We start from the raw sequence: 19,761 nt of genomic DNA on the forward strand, positions 1-19,761 counted from the left end.
CTCATTAAAATTAGGTTGTCAAAATTAAGTCCAGAGATCTTGGGCCCATCATCTATTCTTCCTCTCTTAAGAGAAACTATAGATATTTTGCCAGGTTTTCATTCCCAAGCCACTAGTTATATCTTAGTTTGTAGTCCTCTTTTCAAAGAATTGATGATACAAATTAAGTTTCATAAATACTAAATTCTTATCACATACCAGGCAAAGTTCTAGGCACTGGGGATACACTTGTAAATAAAACAAAGGCCTTATTTCATGGATCTTATATTCTATCGGGGAGGGACAAATGATAGACAAGTCAATATGTTTGTCAGGTGGTGATAAGTGCTCTGCAGAAAAAACAAGGTAAGGGATGGATATCTTATAGAAGGTGGTGTTAATATGATACTTAGGCAGAAAACTGAATAAAGTAAGGGTATTAGCCATGGTGGATATCTTGGGGAAGAGCAATTCCAAGAATAGTAAACAATGAGTGCAAAGATCATGAGGCAGAAGTGTGCTTGGCATGTTGAACAGCAAAGAGGCCAAAGTGGCTAAGGTTGAATGAGCAAGGAGGACATATTTACTCCATTTCTTTTCCCGAAGGGAATAGCAGTAATACATAGGTTAAAAAGAGATCTGATGTGGGGCATTTGGAGGGCCCACAGAACAGAGAGGGAGGTAAGTGTATTCTTCCTACTATAGTAATTGCCAGTATTTTCACATTAAATCTTGGCTCCAAGGTTTACATCTGTAGGTCAGCTTTGGGGAGGATGTTGCAACCCATTTTGACTGTAGGGTTATCCAGGCCATGTTTTAATTTTAGAAGGACACACAACAGGAAGTATCCCCTCTGTTTTTCTAGTCTTTTCTCATTTAGAGAAACTGTGGTTTTAAGCCTACTGAGCATCTTCTCTGAACACTGCCTATGGGCACATCGGCAGAACTGGCCTCAAAATGTTCTCAACCAATGTCTCAGTCTACCTGGAGGAGACAGAGCCTGTAGAGATGGTACGCTGTTCAGGTGCATTTGGTAGCTCTCATTACAAACCCCCAAAGTTAGTGACCCCTTATCCTTCTTGGGGCCTGGGTAGCTCCTTGAAGATGAGCAGGCTTCAAGGAAGGAGTTTGTCGATGAGAAGCAAATAATTGGTGTAACTAGAGGAGAGAAATAAAATAATTTAATCTGGCAGAGACCTTGAAGAGCTATCACGTCCACAACTTTTGATTTGCATAGCACATAACCACTTCATCCCTTATTGCTTTAATCTCAACCTCCCTCTGTCCCCCAATTCCTTCCCCTTCCATCTCACCTCTCCCTCCCTCTCTCCCTGCTTCTCTCCAAGGAAATGTGAGTTTAAGTCCTTTTTAGGGTTGCAATAGTTACCATTTATAGAATGCTTAATATGTTCCAGACTAGGCTCTTTACATACGTCGTCTCATTCAATCATCACAACAACCCTATGAGGTAGATGGTATTATTATCACTATTTTGCAACTGAGGTTTGCAAAATGCAAACTGAGCCTCAAGTTTGAGGCTCATATAGTTTAAGTACTTTGCCCAAGGTTGCATAGGTAGTAAGTGGCAAAGCCTCTACACAGCTGATTCTGACTCAAAGCTACCTCTTTAATCTCTATTTTATACTCTATTTCCCCAATTCCAGTTGGAGAAGAAGCAAGTGAGAAAAATCTCTATTGTTTAATAGGCCTTGAGGGGCCTGGCAGCCAAGATCCATCCATTCATTCTAAAAAATATCATTGAGCTGCTTCCTCTTGCCTGGTGTCCTAGTAAGGGCCTAGCTTGTAGATATGAATGAGATAAAAATCTCTAGTGGCAGGAAGCTCATGTTACTGGCAGGGAATTTGGAGCAACTAACACTCAGGGTACAGTGTAATAACTACTGTGATGAAGATGTACATCAGATGCTATGGGAGCAAATGGAAGTGGAACATATCTCTGTCATGGGAGTCAGCTAAGGCTTCACACAGTGTTAATGAATGAGTTGAGACCCCAAAGTTAAAAGGGAATGAATTAATTAAGGTACAGGCTAACTTCCTGTAACAAAGAGCACAGCAAATTCAGTGGCTTAAATAAGAGAGAAGTTCATTTTGCTTTCATATAAAAGTCCAGAGGTGAACAGTCGAAAATCGGTGGAGTAGCTCTGCTGTCCTTACCACTTGGCCTTAATGTTTGGGCCCTACATACCTGTTCCATTGGTCTTCATCAAAGAGAAGGGGAAAAGAGACAATGGAATGCAGACAATTTCTTTATAAAAAGATGATCCAGAAGTTTGCATACATCACTTCCACTTATATTTTATTGTTTAAAACTAAAGTGCATGGCCTTACTTAGCTATAAGGGAAGCTGGGAAATGTAGGTATGGGTATTCAGCTAAAACTCAGTGAGTTCTATTATTAAAAGGAAGAAGGGCAAATGGATACCGTAGTATAGGGTGAAGGTAGGAATAAATGGAAGATGAGACTGGAGATTGTAGGCAGTAGCCAGATTATAGAGCACCTTGTGTACTAACTACAGAGTTTGGACTTTGTCTCAACAATATTGTGGAGTCACTAAAATATTATAAGCAGAGGAGTAAGACAATTATATTTTGAGTTTAGTTATTGATACTTTGGTAGGTTAAAAAAAGAGTGACATGAGGCACAGAGAACAGTTAGAAGACCACTGTAGTAATATTAGAGAGACATAATGAGACTTTGAACTGAGGCAGTGTCAGGGAACAGAGAGGACAAATTAGAGAGATATTAAGGAAGTATAATTGATGGATCTTATTGACTTAATGGATATGGGATGTGAGAGAGAGGGAGGATGCTAGGGTAATAATGCCCAGATTTCTGGCTTGGACATTAGCATTATTTTAAGAAATAAACCGTTACAAGAAAAGAGTTAAATATGTTTAATTTTAGAAATGTTGAGGTTGAGATACCTCTGGGATATCCAGATGGCAGTATTGAGTAGGCAATTATATATATTGGTATAGAAACTATTAGAGAAAACTGATAGTGTAAGCCATGAGAGTACATGAAATTGTTGAGAGAGAGAATGAGTCTAGATTAGTGAGATCATTAGAGGACTGAGAATACAATACTGGGGAAGATCAGCATTTAGGAAGAGCCAGTAAAAGAGACTGGGCAGTGTTCAGAGATGTAGAAATATAGTTATTCAGAAAGGTAAACAAGGATAAAGAAGATGTGGTACATATATACAATGGAATATTACTCAGCCATAAAAAGAAATGAATTGAGTTATTTGTAGCAAGGTGGATGAAACTACAGACTGTCATACAGAGTGAAGTAAGTCAGAAAGAGAAAAACAAATACCATATGCTAACACATATATATGGAATCTAAAAAAAAGAAAACAAAAGGTTCTGAAGAACCTAGGGGCAGGACAGGAATAAAGACACAGACATAAAGAATGGACTTGAGGACACAGGGAAGGGGAAGGGTAAGCTGGGACGAAGTGAGAGAGTGGCATGGACATATATACACTACCAAATGTAAAATAGATAGCTAGTGGGAAGCAGCCGCATAGTACAGGGAGATCAACTTGTTGCTTTGTGTCCACCTAGAGGGGTGGGATAGGGAGGGTGGGAGGGAGACACAAGAGGGAGGAGATGTGGGGATGTATGTATATGTGTAGCTGATTCACTTTGTTATACAGCAGAAATTAACACACCCTTGTAAAGCAATTATACTCCAATAAAGATGTTTTAAAAATAAATAAATAAAAATAAAATCACCCAGTTAGTTCTCCCTTCTCACCTGGGAGAAGGGAGAACTAACTAACACAATTTAACACATCATTTTATTCAGATATGATTTAGACACAGCATGAACATTAGCTCGAAAATTTTATTATTCCTGTATTTTTTCCAAATGACAAGTATTTAAAAATAAAATCACTCAGTTCTCCCTAAAAAAAAAAAGAAAGGTAAACAATAAAGCATTCTTAGATCAGGAATGTCAGCTTGTATCAAGTGCTGCAGCAAAGTAAAAGTAAGGATTGAAACGTGCCCATAAGATTTGGGAATTAGGAGGTTAGTGGTGATTGTTACAAAAACGGTTACAGAAGAGCGGTGTGGACAGAGACCAGGTTGAACAGCAAATGGGATACAAAGAAGTGGAGGCTGGGGGATTGTGGAATAACACCAACAAGATGGCAGTGTAGGAATTTCTAGCACGGCTCTCTTTTGCAAAATAACAATTTGAACAACTATCTGCACACAAAAATATCTTCACAATAGCTAAGGAATCCAGGTGAGGGATTACAATACCTGGTGAATCACAGAAATAAGAAAAACAATGAGGAAGAAAGATAGAGTCACCTGTCTTTCACCCCTCTCCCAAGCTCCAGCAGCCCATTGTGGAGAGACACACTCCTCATGGGAAAGGAGAGTGAAATGAGCATCTGATTTCACTGTTAACCCCAGTACTGGCTGGCCCCAGCATCAGACCTACTACTGCAGACTTAGGTGTCTCCCATGGCCCCAGGCTCCCAGTGGGCTCCTGCAAACCCAGGCCCCTAGCCCACCCAGTTATCCACCAGCTTCCGTGGCCCCAGACAGTTCCCACAGTCTCAGACAGCTCCTGTAGCACCAGGCTCCCAGCAGCTTCCTGCAAACCCAAACTCCCAAAACACCCAACATCACCGAGCACCTATAACCCCAGGCAGCTCCCAAGGCATGAGGCAACAAGTGGGCTCCCACAAACCCAGGCTCCTGGCCCACCCCATTGTCAGCCAGCTCTCATGTCACCAGGCTACTGGTGAGTTCCTATGAATGCAGTTTCCTGATCCATTCCAGAATGGGTCAGCCCCCAAAGACCTAGCCTCTAGACCAGCTCACATAGACCAAGGCTCCCAGCCTAACTCAATGCCAGGATTGCCCCTATGGCTCAGGGTCCAGGCAGGCTCCTGTCAACCCAGGCTTCTGGCCCACCTCAGTGCCAGGCAAGCACCTGTGGCCTCAGCTTATAGTCTGGCTCCCAGAGAACCAGACTCCTGGCCTGAACTAGCAACAGGCTGACCTCCATAGACTTAATCTCCAGGCTGACCCTTGAGACCCCAGATTACAGTCCATCTTCTATGGCGCTAGGCTCCAGGTTTGCCCAAAGGGCAGACCAGCCCCCATCACCCTAGGTTTTAGTCCAGTCCCTATGAAATCAGCCTCCTTGACCCATCTGGCACCAGAATAGTCCCCATGGACCCAGATGGTAGGGCCACCCCAGTGATCCCCTGAGCCTAGTCAGCCCCCATGGACCCAGATCCAGATTCATCCACATGAACCCAGATCACAGGCCCATCACTGCAGACTCAAGTGTCAGGCCTACCTCAGTGAATCCAAGCCCCATGTCCATACGCTTGGATCCAAACACCAGGCCTGCCTGCCTGCTGACCAAGGTGCCAGACCTGCCTGCCCAAGAACTCAAGCAGTAAGTCTCCTTCTGGACACCACCATATGGCCCATCCAGAATCTCAGTATGAGAATGTGGAGAAAAGGGAACCCTAGTACATTGTTGGTGGGAATGTAAACTGGTGCAGCCAATATAGAAGGCAGTATGGATGTTTCTTATAAAACTAAAAATAGGACTACAATATGATCCAGCAATTCCACTCCTGGGTATATATCTGAAGAAAATGAAGACATTAATTTGAAAAGATACATGCACCCCAATGTTCTTCACAGCATTATTTACAATAACCAAGATATGGAAGCAACCTAAGTGTCCATCAATAAATGAATGAATAAAGTGGCTGTATATATATATATATATATATATATATACACACAATGGACTATTAGCCATAAAAAGACTGAAATTTTTCCATTTGCAACAACATGGATAGATTTAGAGGGTATTATGCTAAGTGAAATAAGTCAGACAAAGACAAATGGTGTATGTTATCACTTATATGTGGAATCTAAAAAATAAAACAATTGAATAAAATATAACAAAACAGAAACACTCACAGATATAGAGAACAAACTAATGGTTATCAGTGGGGTGAGGGAAACGGGGAGGAGCAATATAGTGGTAGGTGATTAAGAGGCATGTGTGTATACTATATATAAAATAAATAAGCTACAAGAATATATTGTATAGCACACGGAATATAGCCAATATTTTATAATAACTTTAAATGGAGTATAATATGTAAAAATATTGAATCACTATGTTGTATACCCGAAAATAATATAATATTGTAAATCAATTATACTTTCATTAAAAAAAGAAATTCAATGGACTATAAGAAAACAAGATAAACAAGTAGACGAAATTAGGAAAGCAATGCATGAACAAAATTAGAAGTTCAACAAATGAACAGAAACCATTAAAAAAAAAAAAGAAATCCTAGAGTTCAAAAATCAATGACTAGACTGAAGAATTCAATAGAGAGCTTCAATATCACACTCTACCAAATAGAAGAAAGAATCAGTGAATTAGAAGAGTCATTTGAGACCATCCATTCAGAGGAGCAAAAAGAAAAGAGAATGAAAAAGAGTGGAGAGAGTCTATGTGAATTATGGGGTCCATTAAAAGAAAGAATCTATGCATTATTGGAGTCCCAGAAGTCCGAGAAGGAGAAGAATGGGAGAAAGCTTATTTAAAGAAATAATGGCTGAGAACTTCTTAAATCTAGGGATACACTTATGAAGCTAACTATCTCAAAATGTCAACCCAAAACAGTCTTCTCCAAGACACATTATGATGAAACAGTCTAAAATCAAAGACAGAGAATTTTAAAAGCAGACAGAAGGAAAAAAACCCTCACATATGAAGGAACCATTATAAGGCTATCAGCAGATTCCTCAGCAGACACCTTGCAGGTCAGGAAAGAGTTGGATGATATATGCAAAATGCTGAAAGAAAAAAAAAACCTTCCAACCATGAATATTTTACACAGCAAAGTCATCTTTCAGAAATGAAGGAGAGATAAAGACTTTACCAAACAAACAAAAGCTGAGGGAGTTTATCAACACTAGACCTGCCTTTCAAGAGTACTGAAAGGAGTTGTTCAAGCTGAAATGAAAGGACACTAGTAATGCAAAAATATATAAAAATATAAAACCTACTGGTAGAGGTAAGTATATAGTGAAATTCAGAATACTTTAATACTGCAATATGTTGGTGTGTTAATTATGTAACTCTAATATAAACTCATTCTTCTCAAGTGCACATGGAACATTCTCTAGGATAGATAATAAGTTAGGTCATAAAATAAATGTAAGCAAATGTAAGAAGCTTGAAATCGTACCAAGTATTTTTCTGATCACAATGGTATGAAACTAGAAATTAATTACAGGAAGTAAACTGGAAAATTTACAAATATGTGGGAAACAACACACTTCTGAACAACCAATGGGTCAAGCAAGAAATCAAAAGGGAGGTCAAAAACTATCTTGAAAGGCATGACAATAGAAAAACAACCAATCAAAACTTATGGATGCAGAAAAGGCAGTTCTAAGAGGGGAATTTTACAGTAATAACATTTACATTAGACAAAAGAAAGATCACAAATAAACGTTCTAATTTAACACCTCAAGAAACTGGAAAAAGAACAAACTCAGCCCAACGTTTGCAGAGGGAAGGACATAAAAAAGATCAGAGCAGAAATAAGTGAAATAGAGACCAGGTAAACCATAGAAAGAGGAATGAAACTAAGTTGAGTTTTTTAAAAGATAAGTAAAACTGAAAACCTTTAGCTGGACTAATAAATAAAGAGAGAAGATGCAAATGTATAAAATCAAAAATGAAAAGAGATACACGACAGAAATACAAAGGATAATAAGAGACTACTATGAATAATCATATGTCAACAAATTGGAAAACCTAGAAAAATGGATAAATTCCTAGAAATATACAAGCTACCAAGACTGAATTATGAAGAAATAGAAAATCTGAACAGACTAATAGTGAGTGAGGAGATTGAATCAGTATTCAGAAGTCTGCCAAAAAAGAAAAGCTCAGGTCCAGATTGTTTCATTGGTGAATTCTACCAAACATTAAAAGAAGAATTAATGCCAATTATTCTCAATTTAAAAATTTGAAAGGAAAAAACACTCCCAAACTCATTTTATGAGGCCAACATTACCCTCATGCCAAAGCCAGATAAGGACCCTACAAAAAAAAAGGAGGCGGAGGAGGAAAGAAAGAAAACTGTAAGCCATAGGCCAATATACCTGATGAATATAGAAGCATAAATTCTCCACAAAATACTAGCATACTTAATTGAACAGCACTTTAAAAGAGTCATAGACCATAATCAAGTGGAATTTACTTCTGGGATGCAAGGATGGTTCAACATATGCAAATCAAAAAATGTGATACACTACATTAATAGAATGGAAAATAAAAATCTCAATATATGCAGAAAATTCATTTGCCAAAATCCAGCATCCTTTCATGATAAACACTCTCAGCAAATTGGGTATGGAAAGAACAAACTTGAACATTACCAAGAACATATAGGAAAAGCCCACAGCTAACATCATACTCAATGGACAAAGGTGGACAACTGTCCCTCTAAGATCAGGAACAAGATAAGGATGCTCATTGTGACCACTCCTATTCAACACAGTACTGGAATCCTAGCCAGAGCAATTGAGCAAGAAACAGAAATAAAATACATTAAAATTAGACAGGGCTATGAATTTCTGATAATTCTTTATTGGATGCAAGACATTGTTAATTTTACCTTCTTGTATGATGGCCATTTTTTATTGCTATAAATAATGTTCTTGAGCTTGTTTCTGGGGTGCAGGTAAATTACCCAAGAACAGCTTGATGCTTTCAAGTATTTCCCTTAGGCTTTTTTAGGCAGAAAATGAATACGATTTAGTCTAGGGTTAATTTTTCTTCATTAATGGGGCAAAATTTGTCTGTGTACTGTACTCAGTACCCTATGAATTATTTAATAATCCACTGTGGCTGGTGAGGACAGGAATTCTTCCAGCCACTGTGTGATCTTAGGTAATTGCTTCCTCTAATTCTTTCATGTGGTTCTTGCATCACACGTAGGTATTGATTAGTAGGCAGCTAAATTCGGTTTTTTTAACATCTTTATTGGAGTATAATTGATTTACAATGGTGTGTTAGTTTCTGCTGTATAACAAAGTGAATCAGCTATACATATACATATATCACCGTATCTCCTCCCTCTTGTGTCTCCCTCCCACCCTCCCTATCCCACCCCTCTAGGTGGTCACAAAGCACCGAGCTGATCACCCTGTCCTATGCAGCTGCTTCCCACTAGCTATCTATTTTACATTTGGTAGTGTATATAGGTCCATGCCACTATCTCATTTCGTCCCAGGTTACCCTTCCCCCTCCCCGTGTCCTCAAATCCATTCTCTACATCTGAATCTTTATTCCTGTCCTGCCCCTAGGTTCTTCAGAACCTTTTTTTTTTTTTTGGATTCCATATATATGTGTTAGCATATGGTATTTGTTTTTCTCTTTCTGACTTACTTCACTCTGTATGACAGACTCTAGGTCCATCCACCTCACTACAAATAACTCAATTTCATTTCTTTTTATGGCTGAGTAATATTCTATTGTATATATGTACCACGTCTTCTTTATCCATTCATCTGTTGATGGACACTTAGGTTGCTTCCATGTCCTGGCTATTGTAAATAGAGCTGCAATGAACATTGTGGTACATGACTCTTTTTGAATTATGGTTTTCTCGGTATATGCCCAGTAGTGGGATTGCTGGGTCATATGGTAGTTCAATTTGTAGTTTTTTAAGGAACCTCCATACTGTTCTCCATAGTGGCTGTATCAATTAACATTCCCACCAACAGTGCAGGAGGGTTCCCTTTTCTCCACACCCTCTCCAGCATTTATTGTTTATAGATTTTTTGATGATGGCCATTCTGACTGGTGAGAGGTGATGCCTCATTGTAGTTTTGATTTGCATTTCTCTAATGATTAGTGATGTTGAGCATCATTTCATGTGTTTGTTGGCAATCTGTATATCTTCTTTGGAGAAATGTCTATTTAGGTCTTCTGCCCATTTTTGGATTGGGTTGTTTGTGTTTTTGATATTGAGCTGCATGAGCTGTTTGTAAATTTTGGAGATTGATCCTTTGTCAGTTGCTTCATTTGCAAATATTTTCTCCCATTATGAGGTTTGTCTTTTGGTCTTGTTTATGGTTTCCTTTGCTGTGCAAAAGCTTTTAAGTTTCATTAGGTCCCATTTGCTTATTTTTGTTTTTATTTCCATTTCCCTAGGAGGTGGGTCAAAAAGGATCTTGCTGTGATTTATATCATAGAGTGTTCTGCCTATGTTTTCCTCTAAGAGTTTGATCCTGTCTGGCCTTACATTTAGGTCTTTAACCCATTTTGAGTTTATTTTTATGTATGGTGTTAGGGAGTGTTCTAATTTCATTCTTCTACATGTAGCTGTCCAGTTTTCCCAGTACCACTTACTGAAGAGGCTGTCTTTTCTCCATTGTATATTCTTGCCCCCTTTATCAAAAATAAGGTGACCATAGGTATGTGGGTTTACCTCTGGACTTTCTATCCTTTTCCACTGATCTATATTTCTGTTTTTGTGCCAGTACTATATTGTCTTGATTACTGTAGCTTTGTAGTGTAGTCTGAAGTCTGGGAGCCTGATTCCTCCAGTTTCATTTTCTTTTCTCAAGATTGCTTTGGCTATTGTGTTTCCATACAAATTGTGAATTTTTTTGTTCTAGTTCTGTAAAAAATGCCATTGGTATTTTGATAGGGATTGCATTGAATCTCTAGATTGCTTTTGGTAATATAGTCATTTTCACAATGTTGATTCTTCCAGTCTAAGAACATGGTATATCTCTCCATCTGTTTGTATCATCTTTAATTTATTTCATCAATGTCTTATAGTTTTCTTCATACAGGTCTTCTGTCTCCTTAGGTAGGTTTATTCCTAGGTATTTTATTGTTTTTGTTGCAATGGTAAATGGGAGTATTTCCTTAATTTCTCTTTCAGATTTTTCATCTTTAGTGTATAGGAATGCAAGAGATTTCTGTGCATTAATTTTGTATCCTGCTACTTTACCAAATTCATTGATTAGCTCCAGTAGTTTCTGGTAGCATCTTTAGGATTCTCTATGTATAGTTATCATGTCATCTGCAAATAGTGGCGGCTTCACGTCTTCTTTTCCGATTTGGATTCCTTTTATTTCTTTTTCTTGTCTGATTGCTGTGGCTAAAACTTCCAAAACTATTTTGAATAATAGTGGTGAGGGTGGGCAATGTTGCCTTGTTCTTGATCTTAGCGGAAATGATTTGTTTTTCACCACTGAGGACGATGTTGGCTGTGGGTTTGTCATATATGGCCGTTATTATGTTGAGGTAAGTTCCCTCTATGCCTACTTTTTGGAGGGTTTTTATCATAAATGGGTGTTGAATTTTTGTTGAAAGCTTTTTCTGCATCTTTTGAGATGATCATATGGTTTTTCTTCTTCAGTTTGCAAATATGGTTTATCACATTGATTGATTTTACGCACCTAAATTCTTAAATAGTACCCCTGCAAATCTTCAGAGCTCTCTGTGCAGCTATCTCCTTTCTGGTACCCTGCCCTCAAAACTCTCTCTTCCTTGCCCTCCTCCTACTTGCAACTCAGTGTCTTCAGCTAATGGAGACTGCTGGGCTTCTCTGGGTTTTTCTTCCTGTATTATGGCCCAAAGAATCTTTCCAGGCTGTAACATGGTACAGTCATGGGGCTCACCTCACCTCATTTATTTTTCCTGTCTCTCATGGATCACTGTCCTTAATTGCCAGATTTCAAATGCCTTCAGAATCATTGTTACATTTTTTCTAGTTTTTTAATTGTTTCATGCTGAAGTTGTAAATCTAATTTCTTTTGCCGTATTTTGGCTTGAGGAGAAAGTAGCTGTTATGGTCTTTTCAGAGGATAATTTGGCCTTTTATAACAGAATTTTAAATGTGTTTGTTTTTTGGCCCAGCAATTCTAGTCACTCTTCTAGTTGCTGGAGTTACAGCATGAACACAATGATATACTTCAGTATTGTATACAATTGAGTGGAGAGGCAGACAACAAAAAACTAAATAAGTATTGAATACAATATACTATGTTAGAAAGTGATAAGAAAAAATGTTAAATAGGGACGGGGGATGGGAAGCACTTGGTAGAGGAAGCATGTCAAAGTTCTGATACATTTGCCTGGAAGGACTCACTGAGAAGGGTATATTTGATCGTTAATCCTACTGGAATCAAGAGAGCAAGCTATATGGATATCTGGAGGAAGAGCACTCCAGGTAGAAAAAACACTCAGTGCAAAGTCCCTGGTGTGTTTGATGAATAGCAAGGAATATTTGTAATAGCTACTATAGTGCCTAAGCAGATGCTCACAAAATGGTAGCTATTTAGAATATTATTACTAATGGTGGTGGAACCAGAAATATGACCTAAATGTATATGACCTCAAAGCTCATCTGCTTGCTACTATGTCATATTCTCTTTTCCGTATACCGTGAGACATTGAGACATATACAGCTTTATGATTCTTCTTACCTTGTTCTCTATCATTGTGCAGCTTTTACACAGGCTTGCCTTGTGTTCCCATTCATGTAAGTTTTGTGACTACAATCTATGTTGACTCTTGCCTGATAGAATGTTGGGCTGTGACATTTCTCTTTGCATTAATCATTGGGGTTGATTTCATTATTGCAATGGACACTGGTCCCCTTCCTCCATCACCACATATGTGTGTCTTCCCAAAATATTTTCACTCTTCCCAAAAGTCATTCTCCCCAGGGACAGGAAGATCTTAAGTGCATATGAGACATTATATACAAATTCTAATCACAGCTCCTCCCTCACTTACCCAGCACTTTTTACATCTTCCAAGGCACTTTGTGTTTGTCCTATCTTTTTTGAATAAGTAATGCATACATGGTATGAAATTTTTAAAGATCAAAGTGATATAGGGGTGAAAAATAAGTTTCCTCCATACTTCCCTTAGCCACTCATTAGTCCTGTCTTGGGGCAAACAATGTAACCAGGTGTGTTTTTTTGGGGGTTGTATCTTTTCAGAAATATTGAATGCATGTGGGTGTTTTTAATCATTCTTCACACACCACCCCTACCCATACAATGTACCTTGACTACCCTTTTCACTTGATTCTCACTCACCACACCCTGTGATAGGTGGTGTTCCCACCAATTTACAGATGAGGAAGCTAAGGCTCAGAGATGTGAGATGACCTTTTTCTGGGTTTTGTTGGCAGAAGTAGTGACTTTTTTACAGTTTCCCAGGCAGTAAGTGGAAAATCCAGGACTGATGTTGCAGGTTTTTAAAGTAATGATCTAATTGGTTTTATTAAATGATCCATGTATTGGGCAGCATCCCATCTAATAAATAGAAGGGTGCTCTCCTGATGTTGCAGTTTTTGTCTGCATTCTTTCCTCCACACTGAGAAGTACCAGATCCTGCACCTCAAACATGATAGGAGATCTCTAAACACTTGCTGGTAGCTAGAGTGATTAAGAAAATCCCCACAATTCCTTTAGTCATATTAGAATTGCTATGGCAGACTTTAGGTGTAATGCTGATGGGCATCAACTGGTAGTTAGCATTAAGGATACAAAAAGTTGATCTTTCTAATTGTTTTCTGGAAATATTTCCCCTCTACAGATTTATTCAGGTCCACCTGAGGAAAGTACTGCACCCCCAGTGCCTCCACCTCGAGTGACAGCAAGAAGGCACAAACCAATCACAATTTCGAAGCGCTTGCTGAGGGAAAGGACAGTTTTCTATACTTCTTCCCTGGATGAAAGTGAAGGTCAGTACTAAAGTTTACCCTTAGCTTCTTAATATTGATTGGAGACAAAGAGAATATTGAAAGGAAGACATGGAGGCATAACCATCTTTTCTGAAAAGTTAGACGTTTTCTGGGTCCTGGGCCAGGCAAGCCAAGGTTTGTAAAATTTGTGCCCAGAGAGTGAATTATTCTTTTGGCAGTGGATAGGACAGAGATGAACCTGTAAAATCAGCTACCATTTTCCCTTAGCAGACCAGTGAAGGATACAAGGTGTTCTTAGATCTGTACCTCAGTACATTGAAATGAGTGAGCAATGTGTTTTCTGAATGTTCTGAGTTTTTAAATACAAATTCAGTTAACATAGAGAACTGATGGCTGAATAGGAGTTTCTAGTGCTTGTCCCTTCACAGTAATGTGAATTCAAACAACCATCCATGCATGAAAACCCCTTCATGAAATCTATGGAATCCAGATGAGAGTTCAGAGAACCTGGGTTGAGTACAGAAATAAGAAAAGGTACATTGCAGATGCTAGAAAGGACATTTTCATATTACCCATGTCACCCTTCCCCCAAGCTTACACAGTGTAGTTCAGGGAGAAATCCCCTCCACATGGAGGAAGGAGAGTGAGATGAGCACCCAACTTTACCTTGGACCCCAGCAACAGGCCCACCCCAGTAAACCTGAGCACCAACCCATCCCCCATTTTTCCAGACTCTAGGCCAGCCTCCACCAACCCAAGCTCCAGACCTGCCCCAGCACTAGGCCATTCTTTGTAGCCCCAGGCACCAGGCCTGCCCCTGAAGACCCAGAATCCAGACCCATTACATGCCAAGCTGGCCCCTGTGGCTCTAGTCTCCAGGACATAACCATAGTTCAGCATACAGTCCAGCCTCCTGCGGATCCAGCCTCCAGGTCTGCCTCAATGCCAGGCTAGCCCCCTGGACCCAGGCTTCAAGCTCTCCCCTGTAGATCTAGGATGAAAACTTGCCCATCCACTGACCCTGGCACCAGACCAGCCTACCCAAGGACTCCAGCAGCAAGCCCACTTCTGGAGCCTGCCAGGTGGCCTAACCAGAATCTCTGGTTGTGCTGCCTGACCAAAGGCTTTCCTTGCCAAAGCCAGGAAGATGTGCCTGTTTCTTCAAATAGGTAAACACCCACTCAAGGTCACAAGGATCAGGAATAATCAGGGAAACTCAACACCACCAAAGGAACAAAATAAAGCACAATGAACTCATCCTAATGAAATGGAGATCTATGAACTGTCTGTAAAGGAATTCCAAATAATCATCTTAAAGAAGCTCAGTGAGCTACAAGAGAACTCAGACAACTAAACAAAATCAGGAAAATAATACATGAGAAGTTCAAGAAAGTTATAGAAATCATAAAAAAAGAGAACCAAAAAGAAATTCTGGAGCTGAAGAACACAATGACTGCATTGAAAAACTCAGTAGAGAGCTTCAACATCAAACTCGAACAAGCAGAAGAAAGAATCAGTGCAGTCAGACAGGTCACTTAAAATTATCCAGTCAGAGGAACAAAAAGAAAAAAAGATTGTAAAAATGAAGAAAACCTAAGAGACCTATGGGACACCGTATACAAACCAATATACACATATGGAAGTCTCAGAAGGAGCACAGAAAGAGAAAGGGGCACAAAGATTATTTAAAGAAATAATGACAGAAAAATTCCTAAATCTGGAGAAGGAAATGAACATCTGGATCCATGAAGCCCAAAGAAACCCAAATAAGTTAAACCTAAAGAGGATTTAACCAAGACACATTGTTATAAAATTCTCAAAATTCCAAGACAAAGAGAATTTTGAATGCAGCAAGAAAAAAGCAAATCATCAAATAAAAGGAAACCCCCATAATACTGTAAGCAGATTTCCCAGCAGAAACCTTGCAGGCCAGGAGAGAATGGGTTGATATATTCAAAATACTGAAAGGAAAAAAACTGCCAACCAGGAATACTATACTGGGCAAAGCAGTCCTTCAGAAATGAAGGAGAGATAAAACGAAGGAGTTGACTACCACCAGACTTGGTTTAAAAGAAATGTTAAAACATATCATACTAAGTGAAGTAAGCCAGACAGTGAAAGACAAATATCATATGAAATTGCTTATATGTGGCATCTAACAAAAAAAGATACAAATGAATCTATATACAAAACTGAAATAGACACACAGACATAGAAAACAAACTTATGGTTACCAAAGGGGAAAGTGGGTGAGGGATAAATTAGGAGGTTGGAATTAGCACATATACACTACTATATATAAAATAGATAGCCAATAAGGACCTACTGTATAACACAGGGAAATATACTCAATATTTTTAATAACCTATAAGGGAAAAGAATCTGAAAAAGAGTGTATATATATATATATATACTGAATCACTGTACTGTATATATAACTGAATCACTGTGCTGTACTCCTGAAAATAACAGGACGTTGTAAATCAACTGTACTTCAATTAAATAAATAAATAAGACATGCTAAAAGAGGGTATTCAAGTTGAAATAAATGGACAGTAACAACATGAAAACATATGAAAGTATAAAACAAATTGGTAAACATAATATAGCCTAATTCAGAATATTCTAATACTGTAATAGTGATGTGTAAACCACTTTTAATTCTAGTATGAAAGTGAAATTACAAAAGTATTAAAAATAACTATAGCTACAATAATTTGTTAATGGATACACAATCTAAAAAGTTATAAATTATGACATCAATAACATAAAATGTAGGGGTAGCAGTCGTTAAAATGTAGAGTTATTATATGTAGTCAATGTTACTTTGTTAGCTTTAAACAGACTGCTATAACTATGTTTTATGTAAACTTCATGATAAAAGACCCCAAAGCAATCTTGAGAAAGAAAAGCAAAGTTGAAGACTTTATGATTTCAAAATATACTACAAAGCAATAGTAACCAAAAGAGTATAGTACTGGCATAAAAATAGACATATATACAAATGAAACAGAATAATGAGCCCTGAAAAAGTACACACATTTATGATCAATTGACCTTTGATAAAGGTGTCAAGAATACACAATGGGAAAGTATAGTCTTTTCAGTACATGGTGTTGGGAAAAATGGATATCCACATGCAGAGAAATTGGATCCTTATCTCACACAATGTACAAAGATCAACTCAAAATGGATTAAAGACATAAATGTAATACCCATAGCTGTAAAACTACAAGAAGAAAATGTGGGGGGAAAGCTACTTGGCATTGTCTGGTCTGGGCAGTGATTTTTTTGGATATGACCCCCAAAGTATAGGCAACAAAAGCAGAATGGACAAATGTGATTGCATCATGCTAAAGAGCTCCTGCACAGCAAGGGAAACAATCAAGAAAGTGAGGAGACAACCTACAGAATAGGAGAAGATATTTGCAAATCATATGTCTGATAAGGGGTTAATATTCCAAAATACATAAGGAACCCATACTACTCAATAATAAGAAAAGAAATAACCCAATTTTTAAAGGTCAAAGGACCTAAATAGACATTTCTCAGAACAAGACAAATAAATGTCCAACAGGTATATGGAAAGTTACTCAACATCACTGATCATCAGGGAAATGCAAATCAAAACTACAAGATATCATCTCACACCTATTATAGTTATTACAAAAAAATGACAAAAGATAACAAGTGTTGACAAGAATGTGGAGAAAAGGGAACCCTTGTACATTGTTGGTGGTAATGTAAATTAGTACAGCCATTATGGAAAGCTGTGTGTAGGTTTCTCAAAAAATTAAAAATAAACTACCATATAGAGTTGTCAACTGCCTGGCTGAGTGTTCAAGGCATACTCAAACATTGATACAGAGCCCCTTTGCAAACACTGGGAGTCATATTGGTTCTTAGTGTTTTAAGGCAATCTCTGTCTAATCATTAGCTGACCACAAAACTAACTAAGCCGTGTCTTTAGTGGCCACACTCAACAAAGAATACAGATTTAACATAAATGGGTGAAAAAAGTCAGTAAACTAACAATAATAACTAAAATAAACAGCAACAACAACAAACCTTGGGGAGAAGAGATAATCTGAATTTCAGAGTTGCTATATTACTTAAACTGTCCAGTTTTCAATAAAAAATTATGATATATCTAAAGAAACAAGAAAGCATGACCCATACACAGGAACAAAAACAAAAAGCAATCAAATAATTGCTACCACATAACCCAGCAACTCCACTCTTAAGTATGTACCCAAGAGAAATGAAAACACAGCTTCACAAAGACTTACATTTGAATATTTATAGCAGCTTTTTTCATATCAGCCAAAAACTGTGAGCAACCTAAATGTTCATCAACTGATGAATGAACAAACAAACTGTGGTATATGCATACAATGGAGTACTACTCAACAACACATAGGAATGAACTACTGATACATGTATCATCCCCATCCTCCAGGTATATCAGGTTCTTTCAGGACCTCAAGCATGCCCTCATAATCCAGGCCTTTGCACCTGCTATCCCCTTTGCTGGACACTCTCCCTTGGCACTTTCGCATGGCTGGGTCATTCTTATGCTTCAGGTCTCAAGATAAGTGCCACCTCCTCCAAAAGGCCCTCTTCAACCACCAAAGTGGCTCTCCTTGGTTGTTTGCCTCTGTCCCTAGTTTGTTTCACTCATACCACTTATTAACAGTTCTTCATATTTTGTGATCTTGTTACTTCTTTTTTTTTTTTTTAAATTTATTTATTTATTTATCTTTGGCTGTGTTGGGTCCTCATTTCTGCGTGAGGGCTTTCTCCAGTTGTGGCAAGCGGGGGCCACTCTTCATCGCGGTGCGCGGGCCTCTCACTGTCGCGGCCTCTCTTCTTATGGAGCACAGGCTCCAGACGGGCAGGCTCAGTAGTTGTGGCTCACGGGCCTAGTTGCTCCCCGGCATGTGGGATCTTCCCAGACCAGGGCTCGAACCCGTGTCCCCTGCATTGGCAGGCAGACTCTCAACCACTGCGCCACCAGGGAAGCCCTCTTGTTACTTCTTTTTGGTTGCCCACAGAACAAAAGTTACCAACTGTGTCAATGAAAAAATATAAACTACCATATGATCCAGTAATTCCACTTCTGGGAATATATCCAAAGGGAATGAAATTAGTATCTCAAAAAGATATCTGCACTCTCATGTTCATTGCAGCATTATTTACAATAGCTGCATATGGAAGTAGCAAAATGTTCATCAACAGATGAATGGATAAAGAAAATGTGAGAGATACATAGACACACACCCAGAAACACACACAGGTGCACACACACACACACAAAATGGAATATTATTCAGCCTTAGGTACAAAAGAAGGAAAACTTGTAATTTGTGACAACATGGATGAACCTGAAGGACCTTATGCTAAGTGAGATGAGATAAGGGCAGAGAGATAAATGCTGCATGATTTCACTTATATGTGGAATCTAAAAAAGTCAAACTCATAGAAGCATAAAGTAGGATGGTGGCTGCCAGGGACTTAGGGGAGAGTGAAATGGGGAGGTGTTTGATCAAAGGGTACAAGGTTCAGTTATTCAGGATGAATATGTTCTGGAGATATGATACAGCATTGTGACTGTAGTTAATAATACTATATTGTATACTTGAAGTTTATGAAAAGAGTAGATCTTAAATATTCTTACCACACACAAAATTTGAAACTATATGAGGTGATGGATATGTTAATTAGATTGATTGTGGTACTCATTTTACAATGTATTCATATATCAAAACATCACATTGTATACCTTAAATATATACAATGTTTATTTGTCAATTATATCCCGATAAAGCTGGGGAGAAAATCAGCTCACATGGATTAAGTACTATGCTAGGTGGAATTAAGACAGTCCCTGGCCTCAAGGAGTTTATAGGCTAAATGGAGATAGATAGATGATAGATAGATAGATAGATAGATAGATAGATAGATAGATAGATAGATACAGATAGATAAACAAATAAATGCCATTT

General features: G+C 38.3%; 1 protein-coding gene across 6 annotated transcripts in view; it reads left to right on the forward strand.

Moving 5' to 3' along the window:
• OPHN1 (oligophrenin 1) overlaps nt 1-19,761 on the forward strand; it is a 602,961-nt gene that overhangs the window by 551,857 nt on the left and 31,343 nt on the right. For all 6 annotated transcript variants that reach the window (XM_067724252.1, XM_067724257.1, XM_067724254.1 and 3 more), the window contains one exon: nt 13,648-13,795. In XM_067724252.1, the coding sequence (XP_067580353.1) occupies nt 13,648-13,795 (148 nt within the window). The remainder of the gene's footprint in view (nt 1-13,647; nt 13,796-19,761) is intronic.

Source organism: Pseudorca crassidens, chromosome X (genome assembly GCF_039906515.1).
Source record: "Pseudorca crassidens isolate mPseCra1 chromosome X, mPseCra1.hap1, whole genome shotgun sequence".
Lineage (NCBI taxonomy): Eukaryota > Metazoa > Chordata > Mammalia > Artiodactyla > Delphinidae > Pseudorca > Pseudorca crassidens.